The sequence below is a fragment of the Anabrus simplex genome, chromosome 9 (assembly GCF_040414725.1).
Source record: "Anabrus simplex isolate iqAnaSimp1 chromosome 9, ASM4041472v1, whole genome shotgun sequence".
NCBI classification, from domain to species: Eukaryota; Metazoa; Arthropoda; class Insecta; order Orthoptera; family Tettigoniidae; genus Anabrus; species Anabrus simplex.
Window position 1 is genome coordinate 68,394,411 of NC_090273.1, and position 17,806 is coordinate 68,412,216.

Sequence of the window (17,806 nt, forward strand, 5' to 3'; positions counted from 1 at the left end):
CATTCACTGTAATCTTTTAACCTACATAAGTAAAAGACTCGACTTTAACATAGCCATTAATATCAGAACAGTGGCAAAGCATGCTAGTATCCACTGTTATCACTGGTAACAGTTTGAAAATATAAAAATTGAATATTCTTTAATACTAATATTTAATATTATTGTTACTTTGCCCGGACGTGCCATGAGAACTCTATTGCAGTAAATCATCACCACCAAAGCTGAGCGAGAGGCTGTTACCACTCCATGCAGTGGTTACGCTTTCAATCTCTTCTAACAACTAGGCGAGTATTACCGCACCTGCGGCTAGCAAGGCCCCTCTCCCCTCGACACTGAGATGTATCCTGCTATATTCTCCTGTTGTGTTACCACAATGGAAAGTAGAAACGTTACTGTAGTTTATAATATTGGTGCTGAGCTGTTCTGTCCCTTCTTTCCACCGCGTTGAACAGTGCATTGTTATATTACTGTTATTGTTTTCTGTTATAGTACGATCATACTTTTCTTGTTAAAGTATGAATTTAGGTAAGGATAGCCTATAGGGCTGCACAACATATTAAACATTAAAATGAGTTCTGTCACTTCCACCTCGAAAATAAGTGAGTTGGCGGGCCCAGAATATTCATGTAGGCCTATAATAGAAAGCTTAATGAACACGCCATTTTCATTAAGAACATATGAAGGACAGAAAAACATAATTGAAAAAAAAGAGCAAACCCAAGCCTTCTCTTAAAAATTTAGTCAACGAATCAAAAAGAACAGCATTTAAAGATAAAAATTTCATTGTTCCGTATTGAAATTATTGATGTTAAAAATTAAATAACTGGAGGTTCAACCTATTCAATACTCAAAAGAAAGAAACGTAGCAATCACATTTCTATTTAAATGGGACCGGTTTCGACCTTAGTCTAGGTCATCATCAGCCATAAAAAACATGTAAAATGTTTAAGAATGTTGGAGGTCAGTTTTTCACTGTTAGGCACAAAGACACAACATCACATTCTGTTCTGCACAAAGTCACAACATTAACAATCAACTTGCGAAGATCAAAAAGGCTTGAATTCGCAGACGAACAGATCTGTAGATGAAAGCCGCCAGCTCCCGGTGACTACGTGGCACACTCAAGGTCACGTGCTGCGGCCAAACACCAAAGCAGAGTGGAGAACGTTTCGAAGGTCCAGAACCTGGAGTACGGGTGCTCGTTCGGTTATACTAATTGGCATCGTACATTTTTATATACGTACTTGGCTTCCCGCAGCCGTGACAGGTTCTGGACCTTCGAAACGTTCTCCACTCTGCTTTGGTGTTTGGCCGCAGCACGTGACCTTGAGTGTGCCACGTAGTCACCGGGAGCTGGCGGCTTTCATCTACAGATCTGTTCGTCTGCGAATTCAAGCCTTTTTGATCTTCGCAAGTTGATTGTTAATGTTGTGACTTTGTGCAGAACAGAATGTGATGTCGTGTCTTTGTGCCTAACAGTGAAAAACTGACCTCCAACATTCTTAAACATTTTACATGTTTTTTATGGCTGATGATGACCTAGACTAAGGTCGAAACCGGTCCCATTTAAATAGAAATGTGATTGCTACGTTTCTTTCTTTTGAGTATTGAATAGGTTGAACCTCCAGTTATTTAATTTTTAACATCAAAAAGAACAGTACGATATTTTCATGACTTGTGGTACATAGATCTTCTTTTTTTTTTGCTATTGCCTTATGTTGCACCGACACAGATAGATCTTATGGTGACGATGGGATAGGGAAGGCCTAGGAGTGGGAAGGAAGCGGCCGTGGCCTTAATTAAGGTACACCCCCAGCATTTGGCTGGTGTGAAAATGGGAAACCACAGAAAACCATCTTCAGGGCTGTCGACAGTGGGATTCGAACCCACTATCTCCCGGATGCAAGCTCACAGCTGCGCGACTCTAACTGCGTGGCCAGCTCACCCGGTGGTACATAGATCTGGATTGGTAATGTGGTTGTGCAAAAATGAATAAACTGCACTGTTGGTCATGTATTCTATTTTCTTCAGAAATGAATGCTTGGAATAAAGACAGTGTGGATGATTTAGACAGATACACTCTCAGAAGGAGTGTGGTAACACTTTACAAAACATCACACGTCGCCACTGTATTATCAGAATATATAGCTCAAGGCTTAACGTCTCCATCCGACGGATAAATGGCCATCAGCAGTGTCATCTGTTGTCACACCATGTGAAAAATTTGCAGAAGTTTGAAAATGAACCCAGGCCAACCAACATATTAATCGCAAATTTTTATTTTTTCACCAGTTTGACTTGTACTGGCTAACCATTGTGTCAGACACCTTAATGATAGTGCCCAACAGGCAGGCAATGTTTGTTATATATTCATCATGAAACATTTATACTCACCCCCTTGTTGGATGTACGGCTATTCCACGAGGATTAACTAGTCCATCAGAGATGAGAACTTTGCGTAGTTTACTGTCTAGGTTTGCAACTTCAATGGTATCCTTGCTAGAGTCAGTCCAGTAAATATTACGGGAGACCCAGTCGATGCTGAGCCCTTCCAGGGAACCCAGATCTGTGAATTATAAATGTCAGATGTTGAACAGATCATTTCCTTTCTTTAGGTCTGCTTTATTTCAATGGTATATTGAAATTTTGGAGAATTTCAGCTTATTTTATGGATATATACTCAGTGAAATGTGAGACGGAGGGGGGTTACATTGGTACAGTGAGAGCTATTGAAAGGAGAAACAAGGATGAACATAACCTTAAGAAAGAAGATCAACTTTGTATCTTTATTCTATCAAATTTTGTATCTTCACTTTAAGAATTTTAAAAAAGGAACAAAAGCAAGGTCATCTCCACATGGGCCATGAATTCCCTCAGAGGGGGTGGAAGATAAAGGCTTCCGCTATCCAAAACCTCAGCACTTGGTGGGGTAGTGTAGTTAGGGCTGCCTTTGTCCCAGGAATTAACCTGGTACTCATTTTTGGTGTAAGCTGAGTGAAATCTCAGGGCCATTTACACCTCTGGAAGTGGAAATCTCTTTTCTTAAATTTTATTTATATATATAAAACAATTTTAAATTCTATGTTTCAGATGAGTAACAGCAGCTGTGGAATATTAATGAGGATCATTGGATATGCTTTGAGAGTCAAAGGGTTAAATGAGTGCAAATATATATCTGTTTTAAGAAGTAGTATGGGCAGTAGAATAACATCCATGCTATCTCCTGCCCTGTTGTAAGATACACTTAAAAGATGCCCCAAGGGCTCTAAACTTGGGAGCATGGGTTGGAACCGTGGGGACCTCAGCTGAGTCTTGGGACTGCTTCCACTATTCCAGACTCCCCTAACCAACCTCCCTTGATCAACTCTTGTTCTTTTCTGACCCTGATGATATTAGGCATTGAGTCCTTGGGTGTCCTTCATTTTCATGCCCTTCGAGGCCCTTATTTTTCTGTGGCTGATACCTTCATTTTTTGAAGTGTTGGTCACCTTCAACAATTTTTTCTCTCTGATTAATGTTAAATAAAGGATGGTTGTTTAGTTGTACTTCCTCTTAAAACAATAACCACCACTATTAAGAAGAATGGTTTTGAATTAAAATTTTTGATGCTGCCAAATTAATTAATGAATCTTACCTTTGCTAATAAAGTTTGTTATGTTTGCTCCATTATATTTTGCACTCCGTATGACCTTTCCTGTAATATCACTCCAGTACACTCGTCCCTCTAAGCAGTCCACATCAATACCTGAAACAGTGAGAAGGCCCTTACAGTATTTCAATTCAGATTAATGTAGACAATTGTCAGAACAAGTGCAGACTAAAGAAGTAATAGCAGGGTTGCAAAAGAAAGAACTAGTATATCAATAAAAGAAGGTCCTGATAATTAGTACAGACTAACAGCAGTGTAGATGAAAAGGAAGTAAATACCACTTCATCATCATCCTATTCATAATGTCTTTACAAACATGTGGTGACTATAATGTAGTACCATCGAGTATGGTGTTCAGCCAGCTTCAGGTTGGTGTTGAGCAGGGTTTCTACAAGATCATTCCAGTGGGTTAGCTGCCTGCCACATCATCGCTTCACTTAGGACTTCACCTGGACAACGTGTTTCTTTCTCCATGTAGGGGTTGCGAGTGATATACCCAAAGAATGTAAGAATTCTGTTGTGTATCAAGGTTGATGATCTTTAGTGTGGCTGGATTTCTTCAAGAATGGATGTATTAGATATGTGTGTTGTCCATGGAATGCAAAGCAAATGTTGCTAGGACCACATCTCAAATCCCTTGACGCAGGCAGTGGTCAGCGGTGTGAAAGTCCATGTCTTTAATGAGTAAGACATAACAAGGAACAGAAGGCTGTTGACAAGATTGATTTTTGTCACATTGGTTATTGAAGGGCCCCACCACAAACGTAACTACAACAATGCACCTCATTTGTATACATATATGTATCTCCAACTCACAGTTACTGTCACTCTTCACAATGCTTGCCAAATATATGATTTGGATCACCATCTCATATCTGCCAATCCTGTTGGCCAGTATGGGTTTTCATGGTCCTCAGGCATAATCTTGGTTTTACTGGCATTGATATGTAAACGTATTCACCACTAACATCCTCCAAGTTGCACATCAGGTCTTCAAGTTCTTCTTGGCTTGATGCAATTAAAGCAGTGCCATTGGCAAAGCAGAGGTTCGAGATCTTAATCCAGTGATGGACACTCCTCCATCCTACTTGCATACGATACCTCGCATGATGAATTCACATTTAACATTGAATAATAATGGTGAACACCCTTTCTGGTACAGCATTTGCAGGACAGGACTTTGTCAATCTTCACGACTGAGTGGCAAGAGCTGTATATTTCAACAGGTGGATAAAGTGGGGAGGCGTAGCCACCTATCCCAGAATTTTCGAGAGGTTTCCCCAACAGAGATTATTAAAGACTTCTTCAAAATCAACAAAGCTGATGTACATGGATGTATAGTACTCTCTTGCCTTTTCTATAATCTGTCTAAGGTTGAATATCTGCTCTCCGGTACATCTACCTTTCACAAAACAAGCCTGTTCTGGTGCCAGTTGCCAGGAGATGAAGTACTCCTGCCTCTTCTGTATCACACAGAGTATATCTAAGAGATGATCCTCCTATGGATGGGGGTGGTAGAATAATGGTAGAATAACAGCCACGATATCCTTTGCCTGTTGTAAGAGGCAACTAAAAGGGGCCCCAGGGGCTCTTAACTAGGAGCGTGGGTTGGCAACCACAGAGCCCTTAGATGAGTCCTGGCATTATTTCATTTATTTTTGTCAGGCTCCTCACTTTCATCTATCCTATCTGACCTCCCTTGGTCAACTGTTGTTCTTTTCCAACTCTGATGGTATTATGTTTACGAGGCCTACAGAGTCATTCATCTTCATGCCCTTCGTGGTCCTTGCCTTTCTTTGACTGGAGCCTTCATTTTTCGAAGTGTTGGACCTCTTCCATTTTTCCCTTCAGTTAGTGTTAATAGAGCATGGTTGCTTAGTTGTACTTCTTAAAACAACAATAATCACCACCACCACTCCAAGAGCTATCAGGAGGTAGGTGTTGCAGTCTCTTGTAGAGCCTTTTTTTATGGGTGGGTACGACGAGAGAGGTGTGCCGATCCTCTGGCCATTGTGCAGAGGTCCATATCAGCTGACATATCTGGTGAATGTCCAGCTCCATGGCTAAATGGTTAGCGTGCTGGCCTTTGGTCACAGGGATCTCGGGTTCGATTCCTGGCAGGGTCAGGAATTTTAACCATAATTGGTTAATTCCCCTGGCACGGGGACTGGGTGTATGTGTCGTCTTCATCATAATTTCATCCTCTTCAGGACGTGCAGGTCGCCTATGGGAGTCAAATTAGAAGACCTACACCAGGCCTCTCCGGAGGCCACCATTAATTATCTGGTGAATGATGTTGATATCACAAGGGCCCATCGCTTTTATATACTCAGCAGTCATCATGTCAATGCCTGGAGACTACTGTGGGCTTAAGCTTTTTATTGTCACTTCAGTCTTGGATTCTGGGTTCTGTCTGGTCAAAGTGTACCATAATTTCCTGTGGAGAATAGGTTTGGTCACTGTATAGGTTAATTCAAATTTCATTGTGATTCATATTGACAGTTATCAGTTACAAAGTACTTTGTTATTTAAGGTCAACATAATCAATACTTGTTTTACTTATGATGAGTTACAGTTGGTCAGTACATGTTTCAGCCATCAAAAACTGACAAATAATTAATGGTAAAGAATAATCGTTCTCTTATAAACTAAAAACATACATTGAAAAATATACATTAAAACATTTGAATCTTCATGAGGATCCTTAAAATTAATGTTTATTGAAAAAAGTGGAATATAATTTTAAAACCAATGCACATTAGAATAACTGACCCTTCTTAAGAATTCCTAAAATTAATGTCTCTTAAAAGAAGAATGTCATGTTAAAAACACTGCACATAAATTTTGTGATGAGTGCGTGAATCCTCTGTTGCATCATAAGAACTTGTATGATTAATTATCACAAAGGGAGAAATGTTTACAACACATTGTGATTTACACACACACCCAGACAGTGCAGCACTATTTACCTTCTATGAGATTCTCAAGATTTTGGCTTTTAGTTTTGAGACTCTCAAATGAGATTTCCCATTGACAGTGTGAATATTCACCCTTCAGGGAAGCAGAAAAGAACTTGTTAGTTGTTCTAGTAATTTTTGTATAATTATATTTGGCTTTCATCACAAAATTACTCTGTTAATGTGCACCAAAATAGAAAACTACTATCACACAGACTTTGTATCTTTTGTAAGAATTATATTTTGATGTGACAATGTCTTCTGAAGGGGTGTATGTAGCCTATTGAAATACTGTTCAACAAAAACAGAGTTCAGCCTACTACTCTGCGACTATAAACCACACAGCAATTGTTTTCATGTCATTATGTACCTACTGTCCTTGACTCGATCGCTCATTCATTTCAAAAACACCCATTCAATTCTTTCCTGCAGGTGCAGGGTGACTTGGCGCTTGCAATACGCCATCCAAGCATGCGCTCAGTAGCATCTGACTTGCTGTTGCTAGCTGATGAGTCGTTTGTTTGATTTGTTTCAGACATCATTTCAAAGCTCCACAAGTGGTGCTAACATACTAATTGTGACAATATTGTGGTACTAATTCTGCGTGAAAGTTGAATTTTGAGGCTAAAAGAGACCATCAAGGCCTGTGTCTCCATTCCTATTAAATGTTGACCGCCAGGACACATAGCAAGAAATGTTCTTGGAGGCCAAAGCTTTCTTTCTATCGTGCATATAGTAAATCAGAAGTAAAACAATATTCAAAGTTATATTTCACTTAAGTGTTCAATATATGTTCTAAATACAATAAAAATTCCTAGCACCCTGAGGTACCACTGTGGCCCCACAGAAAAGTTTGCTGTGCGGTTTTGACAAGATGGCCAGAACAGTAAAATCTAGCGGTACTAGAAGTTTGCACTGCTTGATAGTACTCGTTGTAGCCAACAGACTGTGCCACGATTTGTTTACTAGCACTTAATACTACAATCCTAAGGCACTCATTGTTGTACAGTAAGCTGCGTGTGAAATACTTAAGAAAAATTTCTGTTTTGTTATACCAGTTTTCAGAGAGTTTAGTTATAAAAAAATGAAGCTGTTTTCATAAAAAAACTCAGAGAATAATGATGCTAATTATTCAGTATGTGAATCCTGGTAAGTAGTGGTATGTTCCGAGCTGTCACTGGAGAGATGGCGTGGGAGGACATCAGTAGACGAATAAGTTTAAGTGGTGTCTTTGAAAGTAGGAAAGATCACAATATGAAAATAAAGTTGGAATTCGAGAGGACAATTTGGGGCAAATATTCATTTATAGGAAGGGGAGTTAGGGATTGGAATAATTTACCAAGGGAGATGTTCAATAAATTTCCAGTTTCTTTGCAATCATTTAAGAAAATGCTAGGAAAACAACAGATAGGGAATCTGCCACCTGGGCGACTGCCCTAAATGCAGATCAGTAGTGATTGATTGATTGATTGATTGATAGTGATCATTTCAAGTTGATCTAGTAAGTTTTGAAAGGCAAAAAGTGTTTTACCAAATTGAATTTAAAAAACATACATACATACATACATACATACATACATACATACATACATACATACATACATACATACATACATACATACATACATACATCATTATAGACTGTTATGCCTTTCAGTGTTCAGTCAGCAAGCCTCTGTGAATTTACTAAGTGTCACCACAATTCTCTATTTGCAACTAGTGCTGTGGCCTCATTTAGTTCTATACCTCTTATTTTTAAATCGTTAGAGACTGAGTCTAACCATCATTGTCTTGTTCTCCATCTACTTCTCTTACCCCCCATAACAGAGTCCATTATTCTCCTAGGTAACCTATCCTCCATTCATTCGCCTCACATGACCCCACCACCGAAACCAGTTTATGTATACAGCTTCATCCATCGAGTTCATTCCTAACTTAGCTTTTATCTCCTCATTCTGAGTACCCTCCTGCCATTGTTCCCACCTGTTGGTACCAGCAATCATTCTTGCTACTTCCATGTCTGTTACTTCTAACTTACGAATAAGATATCCTGAGTCCACCCAGCTTTTGCTCCCATAAAGCAAAGTTGGTCTGAAAACTGACCGATGTAAAGATAGTTTCATCTGGGGGCTGACTTCCTTCTTACAGAATACTGTTGATCACAACTGCAAGCTCACGGCATTAGCTTTACTGCAAAAATGTAAAAAATAAAAATTATAATTTGGAAAACAAGCATGCTAGGATTTGCCGCGAGGCCATAGTGAAGTCAACAGCTCAGCGGCCCGCCAGCCCGGTAGGGAAAGTCACATAACAACTGTCAGCGGTACTTTGTATCTAGGGAATTTGATCCCGGCCCTTATTTCTAAACCTGGGATTTTGGGATTACACTTCGTCAGTCCTGGATTGCCAGGATTATCCTGGGATTGAAGGTTACAAATAAAAAATAAGAAAATCTTACAGAAATAAGCTGTTTAATCAGCAAATCGAAATTTAGACAAAATCAACATATTTTACGGTATACACCTAGCTAATCTAATCAGACTTAGAGTCAGACTAACCAGATTTAAAATCACTTAGTCTCTATGTTAAAATTATTCTTTTCCAAGAATCGGTGAGATCTCTTTAAACTTACATAAATTTAAAAAAACCTTATGTAACAAACTGTGCAAATAAACTTTGGAAATTAACAACATTCTTTCTGAACATAGACTAAATAGATGACTTTCATGTAACAACATAATAAGTAGGTAGAAAGTTTCTTAGCAAAACGTATTTAAAAATAACATTAATCAGTCGCATTTCACATTTTTCATAAATATAAAGAAAACTAATTTAATAGGAACATTCTAATTTGAATTGCAAAAATATGATCTGAGAAATAACAACGCATCCAGTGTCTCATTACCAAGCCTGCTGAGAAAGCGTGTTCAGGTTCGATGGAAGTTGGAGGAATCGTTAATAAATACTTGTATAGGTTCATTTACTTCTTAATAATTCTGGAAAATTCATTTTCATTTAATGCTTCAGGAGACATTATTTTCATGCTGTTTTCTATTTCCAGCTGAAGCTTTTCTTTGAGCGTCAAATCACTTTTTTCTGTATTTGTAGGCTCGGCTTGCATATTTTGTTCTTCCTCTTTGTCATTTTTTACCGTTTAATCTCTCAATTAAAGGAACAATCTGGTTTTTTATCAGGACTTTGCTTGGACTTGAAAATGTACACTTTATTTCATCATCGAACGCCAATGCCACATTATCACTATGAGGATTTTGTAGGTAGCATAATACGCCACTCAACTCATTTCTTCGGCGATCTTTCATGCACTTTAGTAAATGTATTTGAATTTAGAAGCCAACTCAGAGCTATTATCATTTAACTGCTTAAAAAGAAACTTAAGGGATGAACAATACAGTCATGTGCTAAACGAGAATAGGCATTTACACACCGAAACGACGCATAAATAACGCACTGAGAGTTTCGCTTCACGCAGTCTATTTTGCAAATTTTTAAAAATGATGTCAATCCCAAAAATCCTGGGATCCGGAAAACTTAATCCTGAAAACTACCGGATTGAAAAGCGGTCAGGATCCCAGGATCAAATCCTCTATTTGTATCCCAGTTTCCTCACTAGAAACTCACTCAGCGGTACAATGTACCACTCCGGCAGCCAATGGGTTATATACAGTATATACCCCTGAAATGCTAAATGCAGATCTCATCAAGGCAAACATGATGGTGAGAGAATCGTCGAGATATCTATCTCCATCTATTCAAAAGATATGCACCCAAGAAGATGATCATGGTACGTCCGATGCTGACATGATGTCGCCTGACCCAGCATATATAGTGTGGACATGGCAATTCGCTGATGCAGAGCGAACGTTGTGTTTCATTAAATTGATTCCATGATTTTATGAATAAATTTGTTACATTCGATACATACATTTATTTCATCAGACTTGGTACATAGACTTCATGTCTAAAACTTGTGGCCATGTCGTATATACAGTCTGTACAATTTTTTTATACATGATTATGACAAGAACTGATCATACCTACTGCTTCTTGGTAAGGTTTGATAGCTATTGGCCTTCCTCTGTCTTTTCGAGTTGGGTTGAAAGGCACTCTTAGCGTAGCCATGCCCTGGTTCAACAACAGGAAGTTTCCTTCATGTCTCGATAGTGGACGACATATTGCTCCATTCCCTGTGAAGCCTTCATTGCATTGACAGATGTGGTATCCATCTGGTCCCACGACGCAACTAGCACCGCGTCCACACAGACCGGGATTGTCTTGGCATGAGGATTCTGGGGCACACACTGTTCCATTTCCACGTAGTCCCTGGAAAAATAGAAGATTTTAGGTTACAGTAAAATAGTAGGCCTACTGGTTTAGATCTGAATTAACTCTGTAATTTTGTTATTTAAATAATGGAAAGGAACAAAGAAGCAGCAAATCAAGTATATCAAGTATACCGTATATCTCTGAATGCAAGATGACCCCCACTTTTTCCTTCAAAAATAACTAAATCAGGCTTAAAAAGTGCTTTGTAAAATCATATGAATGCTTTTCTTGTACAGTAGGCATTATTCGGCTATCTTTGCCTTCACGCCAAAGCCAAGCATTGGCTTTAGTTATGCCGTATTTTTTTGTGGCTGCACAATTATTGTTTATTTCTGCAGGTTTAATAACCATTAATTTAAAATTAGATCTTAATATCAAAGAGAACCCATTGAAATTTTGCCGGCAATACCTGTTCCAGGTATCTCTACAATATGGCATTCCATCAGGAAAATATTCTTGCTGTCTGTAAAACTGTTACTTTTACTCAGCGTCAGGTACAACTGGCTGCTGCTACACACGTTTCGCTTGCTGGGTTCGGCCGACTTTAATGGCTAGTGATGTATAGGCCTGATAAAGGCGCAGACATTGAGGGTCAACAAACAAGTTTATTGTGCCATTGTATGGCCGTTCCGCCCTTGTGTTTTTCGCGAACATTTTTCATACAGTATGCATGCTAATGCTGAATATTGGCTTTAGTTAGGCCTATGCCGTATTTTCTTGCAGCCGGACAATTATTCTTCATTTTTGCATGTTTAATAACAATAACCATTAACTTAAATCGGCATCATAGTATCGACAAGAACCTGTTGAAAATTTGCCGGCAATACCTGTTCCATTTACCTTTACAATATGATGATCCATCATGAAAATGTTCCTGCTATCTATAAAACTTAATTTTACTTAGCGTCAGGTACAGTAGACGTGTTATAATTCTGCCAATGAGTAGTCATGGCCTTTCTAAGAATTCAAAGTCTAGCATGTTTTAATGTCATTTGAGAAACATTTTTGTAGAACTTCATTCTATCTTCACTATTTCCCGAGATCCAATGACTTCACACAGAGGCACTGTACAACTGGTTGCTGCAGCTAATGTTGATTGTCAACAAATATTGTATGTGTGAAGCAGCAGCGTGGTTGCCGCGGTAGTTGCCAGTGTCGTTCATTACTGTTAGATCGCGAACTGAAGACAACCCTTCATTTTTCACATGAGATTCTGAAAAGAAAAACATCTTGGGTTTGGAGAAATACTGTATTATGGTATCAACAGTAGAGAAGGTAGATTTCAGAATGGCAATAATGGCAGAAGAGGCAGTCGATTAATACTTGTTGCAAACTATGAGTTATTCCAATGTCAGTATTGCTGATCAGTGATATGAATAGAATAAAGCAATATTTCTCCCTTCATGTGTTACCTGTCGACATTTGCAACGATATCCTGCTGACTTCTGGTCATACACACAGTCAGCCCCATGGCCGCAGTTGTTCAGTACATTGCAGCCAATAGGGTCAGCGACACAGCTCTTGCCATCTCCTGAGTACCCTGCATTGCACTCGCACGCATACTCGTCTAGTTGGGGGTTGTACACACACTGTGCGTTCGAGTGGCAATCATTGAGGATCTTACAGCCAGAGCCTGGAAACGTAAATAATATGTATAATTTATTATTTATTTACTTCCCACAATTGTGAGCTGTTGCACTGGACAAAGTGTAATGTTATATATTATAAATGAAACAATACAATTTAAAAGTACATCCACAAATCAGTCCTTTTAACAAACGTAGCTAAAGCTGGAGAAAGCGTCATATTTATATCCAGCAATGGAGGTTGCTGGTCATTCAACATGGTCGTTTGCAACAGAAGAAGTCATTGTTGATGTAGGTGGTGCCTGAGTGTTGCAACAGATCCTAGCCATGTAATAGAAGATGTGTTGTAAACAACTGAAGACGTCAACAAATTCGGCAAGGAATAATAATAATAATAATAATAATAATAATAATAATAATAATAATAATAATAATAATAATATCATCTTGGACTGTTTTCTTTAAATACCTGGGAGAAAGGATAACAAACAACACAAAATAAAAGGTAGCTATAGATATAAGAGTAAACAAAATGGAAAGGATGTTTCATATGACAAAAAATATATACAATAAGAAATCTCTATCCTGGAACTTGAAATTAAGACATTATCAAACAGTGGCCTGGCCAGAAATTTTATATGCAGCAGAAACTCTTAAACGTACAAGAATTGGGGCTCTTGAAAAATTAGAAAAAGTTGAAAGAAGAATTTTGAGAAAAATACTGGGACCTATAAGAAACAACAATGCCGAATTTAGACTACCATCAAACAGAGAGCTGTATATAAAAGTTGAAAAACTGTCAACTGTAATGAGGAAAAGAAGACTCCAGTTTTTTGGACACATTTATAGAATGAATAACAATCGACTAACTAAACAAATCTTCAACTTACTGAACAGTTACAAATCCAAGCCAACGTGATTCATTGAAATTGAAAAGGATATGAAAAATGCTGGAATTAAAATAGATACGATAGAAAACAGAACACGTTTCAGAGAAGCAACACGAAAGGCAGGATTTCAAGAGAGAAAGAAATTAACAACTGGAAGAAAATGGACTCAAGAGGAAAAGGAACAACATTCTCAGAAAATGAAGGAAGTTTGGAAATGAAGAAAGTTGAATTCAAAGAAAAGGAACCAAAGTTGGTTTACCGTACCCTCAAAAGCATTATTCGAATAATAATAATAATAATAATAATAATAATAATAATAATAATAATAATAATAATAATAATAATAATAATAATAATAAATTTTTAAAAACGTGACAAGAAGGTAGCAGGATGTAATAATTAACAAGGAATTACACTCTTTATTGCAAGAAGCAAAATTATTTGAAAGGATACTAGGAAGGAGAATGAGAAGAAAATACTGTATATGAAAGGTTGCTAGAAAGGAGAATGACAAGAGGTGGAAGGACAATTAGAAGGATTGCAATATGGCTTTAGAAATGGAGGATCAACACTAGACCCTATCTTCAGCATGAGACAGCTGATGGAAAAGCAATGAGAATGTAGAAGAGAAATGATGATGTCATTCCAAGGTTTACAAAATGGATATGATGGCATCCGCAGAGCTAAAGCATGGAAAGTCATTAAGCAAGAAGGCTGTGGTGAACAAATTATCAAATACATGCACACAGTGTACAACAATTGTTGCACAAGTATCACGACTCTGTGGGTAGGGCATTGCTGTTCATAATGGTAATAGATGAAATTTTGAAGGAGACAAAGGAAAATAAAATCCGGGAACTTTACACCTGAAGATGAAGACACTGACTAGACAGTCAGGGAGCAGAACAATAATGTGGAACCAGAAAGGGCCACTGAAATGCAAGTAAGCTGAGCCTATTATATATACACAGGGTGTGGAAAATTATACTGGCAAAACCCAAGGCACAACAGCATAGACCCACTCAAACCACGAGAAAAGAAACATGGGACTGCAAAGCGTAAGTGCTCTACAATGGGGGTGCAAGTGCTTCAAGACCAGAAGTAACTGAGACCAAATGTACCTGAAAACAATATTTAGTACATACATATCATTTTATAATAGAAACTTAAAAGTGCAAACATTTTCATTGACATAAAGCGTACCGAGCTCGATAGCTGCAGTCGCTTAAGTGCGGCCAGTATCCAGTAATCGGGAGATAGTGGGTCCGAGCCCCACTGTCGGCAGTCCTGAAGATGGTTTTCTGTGGTTTCCCATTTTCACACCAGGCAAATGCCGGGGCTGTACCTTAATTAAGGCCACGGCTGCTTCCTTCCACTTCCTAAGCCTTTCCTATCCCATCATCGCCATAAGACATATCTGTGTCAGTGCGACGTAAAGCAAAAAAAAAAAAAAAAAAAAAAAAAGACTCAAAGCGTACATCCTCATGTTTGTTTAAAAATTCTTGATAATTCTTGGATGACTTAAACTGCTGCTACTATGCAGGTGACAAGATCTTCAAGTTCTGAATAAATCAGGTGCTTCATGTAATCCCAGAAGTAGTAGTCAGAGGATTCAGACCTGGTGATCTTAGAGGCCAAGCAACAGTTCCTCTTCTCCCAATCCAGTGCACACCAAAATGTCTATTGAGGTGATGTTGGACATTAGCAGCAAGGTGAGCAGGAACACCATTATGTGGGCAAATACATTTCGACGAATGTCCAACAAAATATCTTCTAGGAGTTCTGGTAAGATATCCTCCAGGAAGGTGTGATATGTGTCCATTCAACTGTGGCAGAAAGCCTGTCTGGACCAGACAGACAATCACCTATAATACCTGCCCAAACTTTGCTTGGAACTGTTGTTGGTAGCCATAGACATAGGTGGCTTGGGGGGTTCTTGTGTGCCTAGATGCAGCTGTTGTGGCTGCTGAAAATTCCCTTTCTTGTGAAGCAAGCTTCATCAGAAAAAAATAATGAATGAGAGAAATTGAGGTTTCTAGAAGGTTTAGTGTAACAACCAAAGAAAGCAGCACTCAAGGAGCAAAATCTCTTGGACACAGATTGTGATTGCTCGCTTTTTGTCGGTGGAATGGATGCAGTCGTTTCTCCTGACCAACATTCCACACGAGTTGAAAGTCATCCGCTAGTTCATGTGCAACTGTTCACATACTTGTTGAGGGCTCGTTGTCGACACAACACAAAACCTCTTTGTCAAACATCGGAGTACGTACTGATCATGTGCAACATGTATCAGATCTGTCTGCTTGAAATGAATCTTTCTCGCACAAATCTCGGTCGACACCAATAAGTGTCTAACATGGGGTAATCCCTTTCGGAAATTATTCTTGGTAAATTCATCTGGCTGTGTGCACACTTCCTGTTGTCGCAGGCATCTGTATGTCTACCATTTCTCTCCATGTATTATTTTATTTGCAAGTTGCTTTACGTCGCACCGACACAGATAGGTCTTATGGCGACGACGAGACAGGAAAGGGCTGGGTGTGGGAAGGAAGCGGCCGTGGCCTTAATTAAGGCACAGCCCCAGCATTTGCCTGGTGTGAAAATGGGAAACCACGGAAAACCATTTTCAGGGCTGCCGACAGTGGGGTTCGAACCTACTGTCTCCCGAATACTGGATACTGGATCTCTCCATGTAAAGTGCTCCATTCTTCCAGCAATGACACCATCCTAACTCTGGCTGAACGTGGCCCAAGTAGGTAGGGACCTCATGCAGGCCATGACTCATCACTTCCTGTGGCTGTTTATGCACTCAACCGAGTAGCGGTAGACAGTAAACCGCACCAGACACCACCGTGAATCTAAGCAACTTCAGTGGCTCTCTGTATTTGTCTGGAGGTTGTGTGCAGTCAGCATAGGTGAGCCTCTGGGAAATTACTTGCACACCCCAGGGAGACTACCTGTAGTTTTTAAATCCATGTTTTGCAGTTGGCCTGGGTGTGATGTGCTGCACCACAAGTTTTGGCAGTAGAGTTTTTCTGCACCCTGTACTTAAATATAAGAAACAAATAGAGCAGCAACTTACCATGTAAATGTGCATGGATCGAGTTCACATAAAAGAAGCACAGTGGTCCAAAATTTTTGGCTGCAGTTTTTGTTGTTGGAGGATAGAAATATTTTCCACAGAGATTTCGAAGAGCATGCAGAAGATTGGGCAAGAGTCATGAATAATAATAATAATAATAATAATAATAATAATAATAATAATAATAATAATAATAATAATAATAATAATAATCAGAAGAAGAAGAAGAAGAAGAAGAAGAAGAAGAAGAAGAAGAAGAAGAAGAAGAAGAAGAAGAAGAAGAAGACTGATAGAAATTGGAGATGTTGAATTCATTAAGGGAAATTTATACAAACAAGTGACAGATGTACAAACTTAAAGGAAGAGAAGTCAAAACGGAGAATGTAGCAAATGATGTATGAACCTGATAATGAAGAAAATTGACTGGAATACAGTTTAGAACAATATAATAGAATCCAGACTTGGTGTAGTGGCTTTCAGTGCAGAGAGCTCTGGGTTCGATTCCTGGCCAAGTCATGAATTTTAACTTTGTCTGGTTAATACCTCTACCTTGGGAAGTAGGAGCTTGTGTTCATCTTTATACACTTCTGAGTCAGCGTGACACACACAAAAAAAGGAAGAAAAAAAAAAGAAAAGAAAAAAAGTCGCATACTCTCATTCTTCAAAGGATTGCATCTGTTTCATCTTTTTCCGCACATCAGTATTAAGAAAGGATTGCCCAGTTGTACTTGATTGAAACCTCTTTTTGTCTGTTTTCAATTCCAGTTTCTTACACGAACGGTTTTCTATTTCATTTTGATATAATCTAACAAGTCTTATGTAGAAATATGAATTTACTTCATTCAGTGGAGTTTGTTACCTTTATCAGGGACACATTCTTCACCCTGCATCACAAAGTTTTCATCACACATACACTGATAATGTTTGAACTGATAGCTCCAGGTGCAGCTTGCATGGGCTGGACAGTCTTCAGCAGAAGTACACTCATCTGGAACATTAAAAACCTCCTTTAAAAAAATTAACTTAAGAGAAATGCAATAAACAAAATAACAATAGAAAGTGTTGGATATTTCTTTATCATGATTGCATTGTACTTGAATAGACTTTTAGTTGTTAGATCGTGTTCAGTACATATAGTATATGTCAAAGATATGTTAAGTACAGAACAAAAGTAGCCAACACTTGTGGGAATTGAACCCATAACCTTCCGATTTTGCATCTGATGCTGTGTCATTGAGCTACAGACGTCTGGATCATTCTTGTTCTGTTGGCTGGGATCTGGGGTACATGTCTTGCTT

The 17,806-nt window shown here is 38.7% G+C and overlaps 1 protein-coding gene across 4 annotated transcripts in view; it reads right to left on the reverse strand.

The window, feature by feature from the left end:
- Ndg (Nidogen) overlaps positions 1–17,806 on the reverse strand; it is a 224,135-nt gene that overhangs the window by 34,931 nt on the left and 171,398 nt on the right. For all 4 annotated transcript variants that reach the window (XM_067153764.2, XM_067153761.2, XM_067153763.2 and 1 more), the window contains 5 exons: positions 17,368–17,496; positions 12,363–12,583; positions 10,662–10,947; positions 3,635–3,745; positions 2,395–2,566 (listed from right to left, as the gene is read on the reverse strand). In XM_067153764.2, coding sequence (XP_067009865.1) covers positions 2,395–2,566; positions 3,635–3,745; positions 10,662–10,947; positions 12,363–12,583; positions 17,368–17,496 — 919 coding nt within the window. The remainder of the gene's footprint in view (positions 1–2,394; positions 2,567–3,634; positions 3,746–10,661; positions 10,948–12,362; positions 12,584–17,367; positions 17,497–17,806) is intronic.